This window comes from Scyliorhinus canicula, chromosome 8, assembly GCF_902713615.1.
Source record: "Scyliorhinus canicula chromosome 8, sScyCan1.1, whole genome shotgun sequence".
NCBI lineage: Eukaryota > Metazoa > Chordata > Chondrichthyes > Carcharhiniformes > Scyliorhinidae > Scyliorhinus > Scyliorhinus canicula.
In genome coordinates, this window is record NC_052153.1 from 7,362,025 (window position 1) to 7,376,680 (window position 14,656).

Consider the following 14,656-nt stretch of genomic DNA (forward strand, 5'->3'; position numbering starts at 1 on the left):
AATTTAGCGTGGCCAATCCACCTACCCTGCACATCTTTTGGGTTGTGGGGGTGAGACCCACACAGACACGGGGAGAATGTGCAAACTCCACACGGACATTGACCCAGAGCCGGGATCAAACCCGGGACCTCAGCGCTGTGAGGCAGCAGTGCTAACCCACTGCGCCACCGTGCTGCCCCCTTTAATTCCATATTTTAATTTTAATTGAAATTTCACCGTCTGCCATTGCAGGATTTGAACCTGGGTCCCCAGAGCATTACTCTGGGTCTCTGGTTTACTAGTCCAGTGACATTACCATTATGCCACTGCCTCCCTACAAGCATTTGATAGACACAAGTACAGAGAAGATTTTGGGGGGGGGGGGGGGGGGGGGGGGGGGGGGGGGGAGATATGATAGCCACTAATAAATCCAATAGAAAATTCAGGAGAAACGTCTTTACCCAGAGTGTGCTCGAATATGGAACTCGCTCCCACGGGGAGTGGATAAAGTGAAGGGTATAAATACATTTAAAGGGGAGCTGGAATAGAGAGGAACGGAATAAGACATAGGAGCAGAATTAGGCCACTCGGCCCATCGAGTCTGCTCCACCATTCTGCCACCTCCCCATAACCCCTGATCCCCTTATTAATCCAGAACCTATCTATCTCTGTCTTAAAGACACTCAGTGATTTGGCCTCTACAGCCTTCTGCGGCAAAGAGTTTCACAGATTCACCACCCTCTGGCTGAAGAAATTCCACCTAATCTTCGTTTTAAAAGGATCGTCCCTTCAGTCTGAAATTGTGCCCTCAGGTTCTAGTTTTTCCCTATAAGTGGAAACATCCTCTCCACGTCCACTCTATCCAGGCCTCGCAGTGTCCTGTAAGTTTCAATAAGATCCCTCCATCATCCTTCTAAACTCCAACGAGTACAGACCCAGAGTCCTCAACCGTTCCTGGTACGACAAGCTCTTCATTCCAGGGATCATTCTTGTGAACCTCCTCTGGACCCTTCCCAAGGCCAGCATGTTGATAGGGTGAACTGAAGATGTGGGCGGAGAGTCTCAAGTGGAGAATAAACACCAGCCTTGGACAAATTGGCCTGTTTCTCTGTTGTATTGTATGTCATTTTTTACCTTCTGGGGGGGGGGGGGGGGGGGGGCACAATTTTATGGTGGCGGAGTGGCACTTTTAACAGCACAGTAACTAAAATCAACATTATTCAATTGTTTAAAGTAACGGTTATTCAGCCAAATGAAAACTGGACAAGAAATATGAACATGTCAAACAAATAATAAATAAATAATTCTTGCTGAGAGGTTGTCAGGAGACGTTTGCAGCAAAATTGTCAATCTCACCTCCATGCTGAATGACAATGGAATGGACGCTCGCTGATGAAACTAGTCGAAAGTTATTGCCTTTCTTGATGACGATTCGCTGCTGTGTGTTGTGACCCGGATTCCAGTCCTTGAGTTTGAAGTTCTGGTCGGGACAGTTCTCTGAAACATCACGAGGGGGGGGGGGGAAAAATTAAATTACCTCGGTTTCTGACTGCTCCCAACGATTCATCTCTTCTCAACACAAACTCCAGGAGTCAGTATCTGGAACGCGAAACTTCTGAAATGGTGACAGGTTTTGACAAAGTAAGGAAGGAGACGCTGGGCGGTATTTAATGCCCTCGCCCCCCCCCCCCCCCCCATTTCGTGTTTGGTGGCATGGGGGGCATTTAATTGGGTAGGTGGGGACCTTGCCCCCCACCCCCCCCCCCCCCACCTCCTTTTAATCCAGCTCACCCATTCCACTGGCGAGAGGGCCTGTCACCAGGGGACACATCCAGAAGAAAGGGAATCAATCAAAGAGCCAGAGAGGACATGAGTACTTTCATGCGTAAAAAATGCAGTGAGTTGATCTGATCTGGAATGGCCTGTATGAAAGGGGGGGGTGGAAAATTGATTCCATAATAACTTTCACAAAGGAATTGGATAAGTACTTGAAAGGAACAGATTTACAGGATCATGCGGACAGAGTGGAGCGGGACTAATTGATTCGCTCTTTCAGAGAGTCACGATAGGCACGATGAGCTGATTGGCCTCCCTCCATGCTGTACCATTTCCAGTCAAGCCAACAGACACTCTGATACAATCCAATCAGGATGTTTAATTAGCCTATTCCCCAGAAAAGTACCAAAAATACAGGTAAAGCCCAGTGAAAACCTTAAAAGCATCATTTTCAAGGCAAGCCGTGCTGTCAATCGAGAGTACAGAAGCCCGGGGAGCCCAGAATGCAGCGAGGCGGGGTTTGGGTGTGAAGGACGGATGGTAAAGTTTTAATCGACCACAGTCACTGCAGATTGGGAGCGCTGCTCACACGAGAGGAAAAAGGCCAGCAGGGACTCGTCGGGCCGAATTGCCTGTTTCTGCAATGCAGAATCCACAAAAGGGAAACCTTTCCCAAGGGGCAGCAGGGTGGTGCAGTGGTAGAACTGCTGCCTCACGGCGCTGAGGTCCCAGGTTCGATCCCGGCTCTGGGTCACTGTCCGTGTGGAGTTTGCACATTCGCCCCGTGTCTGTGTGGGTCTCACCCCCACAACCCAAAGATGTGCTGGGTAGGTGGATTGGCCAGGCTAAATTGCCCCTTAATTGGAGAAAATGAATTGGGTACACTAAACATTTTTTTAAAACCCTTTCTGACTGAAAACGTTTTGCTCTCTTTTTGAACCGGAAATGCAGGTCTGCATTCACGCAAACCCGTGGAGACGATCGCAGGGAAAGAAACCACTTAAACAGAATGGTGCCAATTGGCCAAGAATGACAGGGAATGACTTCAAAATGCTGATGAAGCGGAACAGGAAATTGGTTACACAACAGCTGATCGCAAATGGAAGGAACCAACGATAGCACCCTGCTTACAGATTACATTTTTAAACGGAAATCCGTATTGTCCTTTTTTCTATAAGTTCTTCATAATAAAACTATTGGAGCTGTATTATTCACCAACAACAACTTGCATTTATATAGCGGTCCGACAGCCCGGGGTTTCCCGGCGTTCGCTGGGAGCGGGACGCTATACTGCCGCGCTCGTCAGTGGGATTTCCCATCCTAGCCGCTCCGTGCCGCTGGGAAACCCACTGGTGGGGGTGCGCTGCCGGTGGGAAAAGTGGATCCCAACGGCTGGAGAGTTTCGGCCAGCGTCTTTAATGTGATAGAAATGTTCCGAGGATTATCAAATGACATTTGACCTCAAGTAAACATATGGCAATAACAGGGCAAGTTTCAACCTCAGAGAGTGGCCAGGAGGTGGATGGAGTCCATACACAAGTGCCCACATAAATCAAACCAACAATTGGCGTCTTCCAGCGATTATCAATCTCCGCAAACACTTAATAAATCAAACCTTCTTACAGCGATGTGCCAAGAAAATGTACAAAATCAGGGAGGTTATGTTTAACCCGCAATAAACCCTGGTTCAGCTACAACTGGAGTATTGTGTCCATTTCCAGGCACCACATTTTAGGAAGCATAGACACATAGAAAATAGGAGCAGGAGGAGGCCATTCGGCCCTTTGAGCCTGCGCCGCCATTCACTATCATGGCTGATCATCCCACTCAGTAGCCTAACCCCGCCTTGATCTCCTTCGCCTCAAGTGCTATATCCACTGCTTCTTGAAACCAGACAATGTTTTGGCCTCAACTACTTCCTGTGGTAACGAATTCCACAGGCTCACCGCTCTCTGGGTGAAGGAATTTCTCCTCATCTCTGTTCTAAATGGTCTACCCTGTATCCTCAGACTGTGAGCCCTGGCTCTGGGCAACCCCCACCATTGGGAACATCCTTCCTGCATCTACCCTGTCCAATCCTGTTAGAATTTTATAGGTTTCTATGAGATCCCCCCTCATTCTTCTGAACTCCAGCGAATACAATCCTGACCGATTCAATCTCTCCTCATACGACAGTCCCGCCATCCCTGGAATCAGTCTGGTAAACCTTCGCTGCACTGCCTCTAGAGCAAGAACATCCTTCCTCAGATAAGGAGACCAAAACTGCACAAAATATTCCGAGTGTGGCCTCACCAAGGCCTTATATAATTGCAGCAAGACATCCCTGCTCCTGTACTCGAATCCTCTCGCTGTGAAGACCAACATACTGTTTGCCTGCTTTACCGCCTGCTGCCCCTGCATGCTTACCTTCAGCGACTGGTGTATGAGGACACCCAGGTCTCATTGCACATTCCCCTCTCCTAACTTATGGCCACTCAGATAATAGCCTGCTTTCCCATTTTTGCTACCAACGTGGATAATCTCGCATTTATGCAAGTTATGCTGCATCTGCCATGCATGTGCCCGCTCACTCAGCCTGTCCAAATCACAGTGAAGGATCTCCGCATCCTCCTCACAGCTCATCCTCCCACCCAACTTTGTGTCATCTGCAAATCTGGAGATATTACATTTCTTTACCTCATCTAAATCATTATTGTACATATGAAGAGCTGGGGTTCTAGCACCGATCCCTGCGGTACCCCATTAGTCACTACCTGCCACTTGGAAAAGACCCGTTAATTCCTGCTCTTTGTTTCCTCTGTGCCAACCAGTTTTCCATCCTCTCAATACACTACCTCCAATCCCATGTGCTTTCATTTTACACACTAAGCTCTTATGCGGGTCTTTGCCGAAAGCCTCTGGAAAGTCTAAATAAACCACATCCACTGGCTCCCTCTCATTAACTCTATCAGTTACATCCTCGTAGAATTCCAGTAAATTTGTCATGCACTTTCGGAAATACATGCTGACTTTGTCCGATCCTTGATGAATTGATTCTAGAATTTTCCCCACCACCAATGTCAAGCTTAATGGTCTATAATTCCCTGGTTTCTCTCTACCTCCCTTTTAAATAGTGGAGTCAGATTAGCGACCCTCCAATCTGCAGGAACTGTTCCAGAGTCCAAAGAATCCTGGAAGGTGACCACCGATGCATCCACTATTCCTAGAGCCACTTCCTTCAGTACTCTGGGATGTAGATTCTCAGGCCCTGGGGATTTATCCGCCTTCAATCCCATCCATTTCCCCAACACCATTTCTCTACTAATATTGATCTCCTTCAGTTCCTCCCTCTCGCTAAACCCAACGTCCCCCAACATTTCTGGTCTCTTATCTGTGTCCTCCTTTGTGAAGACAAAACCAAAGTACGTGTTTAGTTGCTCAGCCATTTCTTTGTTCCCCGTTATAAATTCCCCGGTTTCTGACTGTAAGGGACCTACATTTATCTTCACCAATCCTTCTCTTTTCACATACCTTGTGGAAGGACGTGAAGCCATTGGAGAGGGTGCAGAGAAGATTCCCGAGTATGGTACAAGGGATGAGAAACTTCAGTTATGTGGATAGATTGGAGAAACTATGGTTGGTCTCCTAAGAGAAGAGGTTTGAAGTAGCTGTTCCAAATCATGAAGGGCCTGGACAGATTAGATAGAAGATAAAATGTGACCGCTCTAGGAAGAGTCAAGAAGCAGAGGAGACGGGCAGCACGGTGGCACAGTGGTTAGCATTGCTGCCTCACGGCGCCGAGGTCCCAGGATCGATCCCGGCGCTGGGTCACTGTCCATGAGGAGTTTTCACATTATCCCCGTGTATGCGTGGGTGTCACTCCCACAACCCAAAGATGTGCAGGCTAGGTGAATTGGCCACGCTAAATTGCCCCTTAATTGGAAAAAATAAATAATTGGCTACTTTAAATTTATTTTTAAAAAAGAATTAGGCCATTCGGCCCATCGGGTCTGCTCCGCCATTCGATCATGGCTGATATGTTCCTCATCTGCTCCCTACAATGTTACAGACCAAGAGCTGGATTGCAAAATCAGCCAGAGCATCTCCTCCCCGGAGCACACAACCTCGGGGCGGGAGTCGGCAATTTAGCCTCCTGAGCCTAAACACCTTCGATGTGATCATGGCTGATCCCATCCTGGCCTCAACTGCACCGTCCTCCCCGTTCTCCATAATCCTTCAACCCATTACCAATTAAACATCGGTCTAATTCCTCCTTAAATTTACTCACTGTCCCAGCGTCCACCGCACTCTGGGGTAGCGAATCCCACAGACTCACAACCCTTTGGGAGAAGTAGGTTTTCCTCCAATCTTGTTTAAATTTTCTACCTTTTATTCTAAGATTACGACCTCTCGTTATTGAATGCCCCACAAGAGGAAGCGTCAGCTCCACGTCTACTTTATCCAGACCGTTTATCATCTTGTCTACCTCAATTAGATCTCCCCTCATTCTTCTAAACTCTAGAGAGTATCGGCCAAAACGGCTCAATCTCTCCTCAGACGACAAACTCCTCGGGCCCGATTCTCCGCCCCCCACGACGGGTCGGAGAATAGCGGGAGGGCCTTCCCGACATTTCCCCCCCCCGCCCAACTCCCGACACGAATCGCTGCCGCCGTTTTTTTACAGCCGGCAGCGATTCACAGCTGTTCGATGGGCCGAAGTCCCAGCCCTTTACGCTGTTTTTACGAACGGCAAACACACCTGGTCTGGCCGTTCGTAAAAACGGCGGGAACAACTCGCTTTTTATAACCATGGCACCGATTGGCACGGCAGTACCACGGCCGTGCCAAGGGTGCCATGGGCCCGCGATCGGTGGGCACCGATCGCGGGCAGCGGGCCCGATGCCCGCGCACTATTTGTCCTTCCGCCGCCCCGCAGTATCCATTCGCGGGGCGGCTGAGGGGCATCCCGGCCCGCGCATGTGCGGGTTTCGCGTAAATACGCGATGACGTCATCCGCGCATGCGCGGGTTGGAGTCTTCCAATCCGCGCATGCGCGGCTGACGTCATATGACGCGTCAGCCGGCGCTAACTCCGGCAAGCGGGCTTAACGAAATTCGTTAAGCCCGTGATGCCGGAGCTTGTGGCGTCGGGCTGCTAGCCCCGACCGGGGACCAGAATCGGTTCCCGGTCGGGAAGGGGCGCGCTGGCGTCAAACCCGCCCGGGTTTGACGCCAGCCTTACGATTTCTCCCGTTTTGGGAGAATCGCGCCCCTCATCTCTGGAATCAACCTAGTGAACCTCCCCTGAACTGCCTCCAAAGCCACTACATCCTTCCTCAAATAAGGGGACCCAAACTGTGCCCAATACTCCAGCTGCGATCTCACCAATGCCTTGTATAGTTGCAGAACACTTCCTTACCATTATACTCAATTCCTTTAGCTATAAATGACAACAATCCATTTGCCTTCCTTATTACCTTCTGCACCTGCATGCTCGTTTTCTGCATGCACCCAGATCCCTCTGCATCGGAGCACCCCGAAGTCTCTCCCCAATATATAATAAATGGGTTTCCAACCCGGAATGCATTGTCTGAAAGGCTGGTGGGGGCAGATTCAATTGTAGCTTTCTAAACCAGACAGGCAACTGAGCAGAAAGAAATTACAACACTACGGGGAAAGGTGGGGGTGTTGGACGGGCTGAACTGCTCTTACAGAGGGCTAGCACTTGCATGATGGACCAAATGGTCTCCTTCTGCACTGTAAATTCCATGATCTATGATCTAGTAACCATTCTATGACTCTACATGTCTGCCAAGATCACATGTCTGATAAAACACTTACCATCTCGCTCGAACTTTGCTTTGGTTCCCAAGGCAATCGCGAGCACGATAAGCAATAGACCCACACAGACAGCCACACATATGTAGCTACTCTTCACTTTCTTTCTCCTCGAGTCCTCAGGCTTGCGCTGTTGGTCGGCTCCCCGGCACATAAAGGTGGCTTGATTGTCCGTTCCGGAGGAGGACCACTGCACGGATGGATCGGCCACCCTGGGGGCAGGAGGTGGCCGGACGGGCATCACTCTGCCGGGGACATAGCCTGACGATTGGCAGTACCTCCCGTTCAAAGCTGGGCGATATGGGAGGGAACGAACGGGCCCCTTTCTATCCTCTTGCATGTCGCCAGGCAGCTGTGGAGAACCAAACAATGTGGAAAAGGCAGGTTGAAAAAAAATAAGGTACCAGCAAAACCTCTTTGTCTTTGCCTTCACTTGTAAACAGTGCGTTAATGCTAGAGAATAGCCTGAGGCTCCAGTCTTAATAGAGCTCCCCCTGCTCTATTCTATTCCAATCCTTTCTTCTGGCGCTGAAAGCATTGGGCTAACATTCAGGGCTGCTTAGAAGAGAGAGCCCCCTTCCAGGCTTGTGGGCTGAAAAAACAATACAACCTTTGTACTGCTCCTCTCACAGTGACTCAGTGCTGTGATTTACACAAAGGAAAGATGTTCCATTGAAAGGAAACAGCACCAAGAGTCAAATTGTTAAGAGGGTGCACTTCGAAACAAAGAGACCTGATTCGTTTCCAGCTAATTCACGAGCACTCCATGATTCACTGAGACAGGGGCAGGCTCTGTAACGTAGCCCACAGTGTACTGTCCTGGTAACTGCCAAGGCGGCTCAATGGTATCTCATTAGTCAGTCAATAAAAATCAATTCAACAGATGGTACAATTGTAGAGTTCTGCAAAAAAAAAAATAAACACTACTAAATATTGAGCGGCAGGGAATGAGGAAAAGACTTGTATCTCAGTGGGACTTGTCACAACCTCAGGATGTGCCCAATACTCTTCCCATTTTTAGCTGGTAATCACTATTGTAGTTTAGGCAAATACGGTAGCCAATTCGTAAACGGCAAGCTCCCACAAACAGCAACCAAATAAATAATCCAAAGATCTGTTTTCGGCATTAGTTGAGGGACCAGGAGTAATCCCCTGGTTCTCTCCTTCAAATAAGCCTCCGGGTCTTTCATACCCCTGAGGGAGCAGAAGCAGCCTTTGTTTAAAGTCTTGTCTGAAAGGAATCACCCCCAACAGTGCGGAACGCCCTCATCACGGTGCTAAAGTATCACGGTAGCACAGTGGTTAACACAGTTGCTTCACAGCGCCAGGGTCCCAGGTTCGATTCCCGGCTTGGGTCACTGTCTGTGCGGAGTCTGCACGTTCTCCCCGTGTCTGCGTGGGTTTCCTCCGGGCGCTCCGCTTTCCTCCCATAAGTCCCGAAAACTGTCTATGCGGAGTCTGCACTTTCTCCCCGTGTCTTTCGGGACTTGTGGGAGGAAAGCGGAGCACCCGGAGGAAACCCACGCAGGCACGGGTAGAATGTGCAGACTCCGCACAGACATTGACCCAAGCCGGCAATCGAACCCTGGCGCTGTGAAGCAACAATGCTAACCACTGTGCTACCGTGCCACCCGTTGCCGAGATGTCATTTTACTACTTCACTTCTCCCCCCCCCAAAAAAGATTGAATTTTAAAAGTGATGAGTCATTTCTGTGACAAGTTCGTCAAAGATGTGCAGATTGGGTGGATTGGTTATGCTAAATTGCCCCATAGTGTCCAAAAGTTAGGTGGGGTTGCTGGGTTACGGGGATAGGGTGGAGGTGTGGGCTTAGGTAGGATGCTCTTTCCAAGGGCCGGTGCAGACTCGATGGGCCGAGCGGTCTTCTTCTGCACTGTAAATTCTATGAATCCTCTATAATCAAGGCATTGCCGGAAAGCAGGCGTATGCAGGTCGGCGAACACAGGTTACAGGTGAATGGGACTTGAGCCCTCGAAACAAGATGTGACATGGATATTCAGGCCTCCCCGGTCTACAAATGTCCATGTAGCGGTAATTAACAGAATCGTGAAAAATAAAGGCACAAACACGCTGGGCTGAGTCCACATGAATCAAATGTGCCCCCAGGCAAGTACATGTAACATCCATGACTCTACGTATTATTGTTGATCTTGGTCTGGGGCCCATCATCTGGACGTTCCCAGGCCAGGAAACCTGGGATCAGCAGCGTGCAGCTATTGGGATTTCCTGGTTCAACACTCCACCCAATCCGCAACACAGTGCGCTGGCTGATTGGCCGATTTGGCAACACAGTGCGCTGGCTGATTGGCCGATTTGGCAACACAGTGCGCTGGCTGATTGGCCGATTTGGCAACACAGTGCGCTGGCTGATTGGCCGATTTGGCAACACAGTGCGCTGGCTGATTGGCCGATTTGGCAACTTTTCCATGGTGACTATGGGGGTCCAATTCTTCAAGGGGTATGTGAAGTGCGGTGTGGAGGGGGGGGAAGAGAGAGCGAGAGAGAGTGAGAGTAGGAGAAGAATAAGAGACAAACTGACCGCTTATAGAAACTCAAAGCTTGCAAATTAAAGGAAACAGATAAGATCGCAAGAGAGCAACTATTTCCATTGGTTGGAGAGTCGGGGACTAGGAGCAAGAGTCTAAAAATCAGAGGCAAACGTTTTAGCAGCAAAGTTGGGGAACATTTCTACTCACGAAATTTGCGGAATTCACTTCCGCAAATGGCAATTGATACGAGTGTAATCTTTACATTTTAAATCCGGGATTGAACCATTTGCGTTAACCAAACATATCAGGACAATAGTGGATTGAATCACAGATCAGCCATAATCTCATTGGATGGTTGAACAAGCTCGAGGGGCTGAATGGCCCCCTCCCCGTTTTTTATGGTCTAATTCATCCTTCCACTCTCTGATTAAACTGCTTGTTCAGCATTTATTATTTTCACATTTGGCGAAGGGATGTGTGTGAAAGATCAGTTTATCGCCTCTATGTGCCTCAGTTGGCAGCACACCCTCCTCTGAATCGCAAGGTTCCTGGTTCAATTCCTACTCCAGGGCTTGACCACAAAACAGACCCTGGAGCTGTGACGCAGCATATTTCTATCCCTTTTCATTTCTGTAGAAGGGTCATGTGGACCCGAAATGTTTCTCTCTTCACGGATGCTGCCTGACCTGCTGAGCTTATCCCGCATTGTCCGTTTATATTTCAGATTTCCAGCATTCGCAGTATTGTGTTTTTATTTGAGTTCTCCCCGTTGCCTCAGCCAATATTTACCCCTCAACCAAAATCGCAAAAGACAGATTATCCGGCCATGGTCACACTGCTGTTTGTGGGATCTTGCTGTGCGTAAACTGACTGCCGCGCTTCCTACACTGCAACAGTGACTACGCTTCAGAAAGTACTTCACTGGCTGTCGAGTGCTTTGGGACGCCCCAGGGCGATGAAAAGTGTCTTTTTATGCCTTTCTTCCTGGTGTTGCGAGCTTGCTCTGTTATCTGTGTTACAGATTTTCAGGAGTGGCAGTTTTGTTCTATTCGGAGTTGGTGGGGGGGGGAGGAATGGAGGATATGGACAGGATTGCCCACAAAAGCAGACTCAACAATCACCCGGAGCACATCTAGTGACATTGGGATGAGATGGAGGCCATTTAGCCCCTCAAACCTGTTCCACCGTTCAATCAGACCATGGCTGATTTGTATCATCCCTCCATGCACAGTAGCACAGTGGTTAGCACTGTGGCTTCACAGCGCCAGGTTCGATTCCCCACTGGGTCACTGTCTGTGCGGAGTCTGCACGTTCTCCCCGCGTCTGCGTGCATTTCCTCCGGGTGCTCCGGTTTCCTCCCACGGTCCAAAGACGTGAAGGTTAGGTGGATTGGCCATGATAAATTGCCCTTAGTGACCAAAAAGGTGAGGAGGGGTTATTGGGTTACGGGGATAGGGTGGAAGTGAGGGCTTAAAGTGGGTCAGTGCAGACTTGATGGGCCGAATGGGCTCCTTCTGCACTGCATGTTCTATGTTTGGTTTCAGGACACTTAACATCTTCCTCATCAGCACTGAAATGACCTCTTCTGCTGATTCACTTTGGTAAATTCTCTATCAAGAGAAGGTGCAACTGCATTAGCACAAAACGCAGGCGAGAATAGACAGTTACTCTGATGGCAGTGGGAGTAGTTTGCCTGGAGCAGACACACCAGCATCGTCTGCTTGGGCTGAATGGCCCTTTTCAGTCCCATGTCCTCCCCCTGCCCAAAGATGGGCTGCTTGGGTAGTTTGGCCATGCTAAATTGTCCCTAGGTGGGGATACGGGGATAGGATGGGGGATTGGGCCTAGGTAGGGTTACGGGGATAGGATGGGGGATTGGGCCTAGGTAGGGTGCTCTTTCACAGGGTCATACATAGAAAATAGAAGGAGACCATTCGGCCCTTCGAGCCTGCTTCGCCATTCATTATGATCATGGCTGATCATCAAGTTCAATACCCTGATACCACCTTCTCTCCATAATTCCTTGATCCCTTTAGCCCCATTGATCCCTTTAGCCCCAAGAGTTCTATATAATTCCTTCTTGAAATTACATCTTTTGGCCTCAACTACTTTCTGTGGTAGCAAATTCCACAGATTCACCACTCTCTGGGTGAAGAAATTTCTCCTCACCTCAGTCCTAAAAGGGTTACCCCTTATCCTCAAACTATGACCCCCTGGTTCTGGACTCCGCCAGTGGGAATTCCCATCGGAGCCACGCCAAGCTGCCGGGAAGCCCGCAGACAGGGGTGCGCGGCCGCCGACCAGGGAATTCCACCTCCGGCCAGCGGCCAGAGATTGGATATGGATTTATTTTCACACAATGGGGGCGATTTGTCCGGCCCAAATCTGGCTATGTCGGAAACATTCCAGGAGGCCGGAAACGGGATTTGAGCCAGCCACCAAACAGGACCACCCTCCCAGCAGACCTAATTTGGTTAATACCCAGTGAGGGGTGAAGCAGATTATCATTCACTGAAATAGATTTTAATGTTCAAATTCAGCTTAACGCCAAATCTATCGGGAATGTGCCGTCGGCGGGTCCTGAGGCCGGCAGGAATAACTATTGGTGCCTGACGCAATGACCACACCCGGAGGGGCCCCGAGGCCAATGTGGACCCCAGGTGGTCAAGGACATGACAGGGCAGTTCCCTGGCACTGCCCCGGCACTCTTGGCAATGCCAGCCTGGCATTCCAGGTTAGCTCTGCCAGGTTGGCACTGCCAGGCTGCCAGTGGGAGGTGCCAAAGATTATCATAGAATTTACAGTGCAGAAGGAGGCCATTCGGCCCATCGAGTCTGCACCGGCTCTTGGAAAGAGCACCCTTTCCAAGCCCACACCTCCACCCTATCCCCATAACCCAGCAACCTCACCCAACTCTAAGGGAAATTTTGGACACTAAGGGCAATTTATCATGGCCAATCCACCTAACCTGCACATCTTTGGACTGTGGGAGGAAACCGGAGCACCCGGAGGAAACCCACGCACACACGGGGAGGACGTGCAGACTCCGCACAGACAGTGACCCAAGCCAGGAATCGAACCTGGGACCCTGGAGCTGTGAAGCAATTGTGCTATCCACAATGCTACCCTGCTGCCCACGATGAGATCTGAAAGGGCGGGTCATACTGAGCGGCGCACTGGGAGGGCTCCGATGCCCTGGGGGTGCTGGGGGGGGGGGGGGGGGGGGGGGGAGATCAGGTCGGTGATCTGTGTTCGGTAAGGCGGGGATGGGGGGGCAGAAACATGCCATCATGAGGGGGGAGGGGCGGGGTATTTAATTTCACCTGAGTTCTCAGTCTCTTCTCGCCCCCCCATCCCCCGCATCCTGCCCCCCCCCCCCCCCGCACACTCACAATGACGGCGCAAAGCATGCTCCCCTTCAAATCAAGGGAAGATGTCACCAGGAAACCTGCCGATTGCCTGACTGAACCTGACACAATTCCGATTTTTGGGAAAATACCGCCGAATGACATTGTATTCACAGAACGTACACTGGCCATTCAGCCCAGTTGCTCTGTGCCAGCATTTATGATCCACAAAAGCTTACACCCAACGCACCTCCTCTCGCCCTCTCAGCTCAACCTTCCAGTCCTTTTTCCCTCGAGTACTTTTCCAACTGCACCTTGTGTCCGCTATTCACTTCCCCTGCTCCATACGGCAGTGAGTTCCCCATTCTCACCACTCTGAGTTAAAGAGGTTTCTCCGGAATTCCCCACTGGGTTTATTACAGGTCGAGTATCCTTTTTAGCACAGTGGGCTAAACAGCTGGCTTGTAAAGCAGAACAAGGCCAGCAGCGCGGGTTCAATTCCCGTACCAGCCTCCCCGAACAGGCATGAGCGACTAGGGGCTTTTCATTTGACTTCATTTCACAGTAATTACTTGTGACAATAAGCAATTTTCATTTCATTTCATTTTCATTTCTTTACCTGTACATTTGAGAACTGAACACATCCAAAGCCCAGAAGACCGACTACGCATATGTTAACAAAGCAAATGATATTATGAGGTCACCACACCTCAGGCAAGGGGCAACGTTGAGAAGACGGGGCCTTCATGAATAACCTCAGCCAGTACGGGTATTGAACCCGCGCTGAGGGCCTCGCTCTGCATCACAGACCAGCGGTCCAGCCAACTGAGCTAAACGCACCAGGTGTGCCAAAACCCCATTGATCTATGGCAGGACCAGCTGTTCCCCACGGCAGGTGGGGAGGGACAATCCCAACCCTGGTATCTGTAGGCTGTAGCTAGCCTAGGCCGAGTCTGTTGTAATGGGCGTAGGCTTTACCGTGCATCCAGATCGGAAAACCAAAATATTTGAAAACCGATCGCCCCAAGGGGTTTCCGATGACGGATTACTGGGCACGTACCGATTATCTTATATTTATGGTCCTAGGGCAGCACGGTGGCGCAGTGGGTTAGCCCTGCTGCCTCACGGCGCCGAGGTCCCAGGTTCGATCCCGGCTCTGGGTCACTGTCCGTGTGGAGTTTGCACATTCTCCCCGTGTTTGCGTGGGTTTCGCCCCCACAACCCAAAGAT

The 14,656-nt window shown here is 50.1% G+C and overlaps 1 protein-coding gene across 1 annotated transcript in view; it reads right to left on the reverse strand.

Moving 5' to 3' along the window:
* Positions 1-14,656, reverse strand: part of cemip2 (cell migration inducing hyaluronidase 2) — an 82,617-nt gene that overhangs the window by 57,242 nt on the left and 10,719 nt on the right. Inside the window, exons 2-3 of the mRNA XM_038804103.1 lie at positions 7,575-7,923; positions 1,336-1,476 (exon numbers count right to left, since the gene is read on the reverse strand). Of these exons, the coding sequence (XP_038660031.1) occupies positions 1,336-1,476; positions 7,575-7,911 (478 nt within the window). The 5' untranslated portion in view covers positions 7,912-7,923. The remainder of the gene's footprint in view (positions 1-1,335; positions 1,477-7,574; positions 7,924-14,656) is intronic.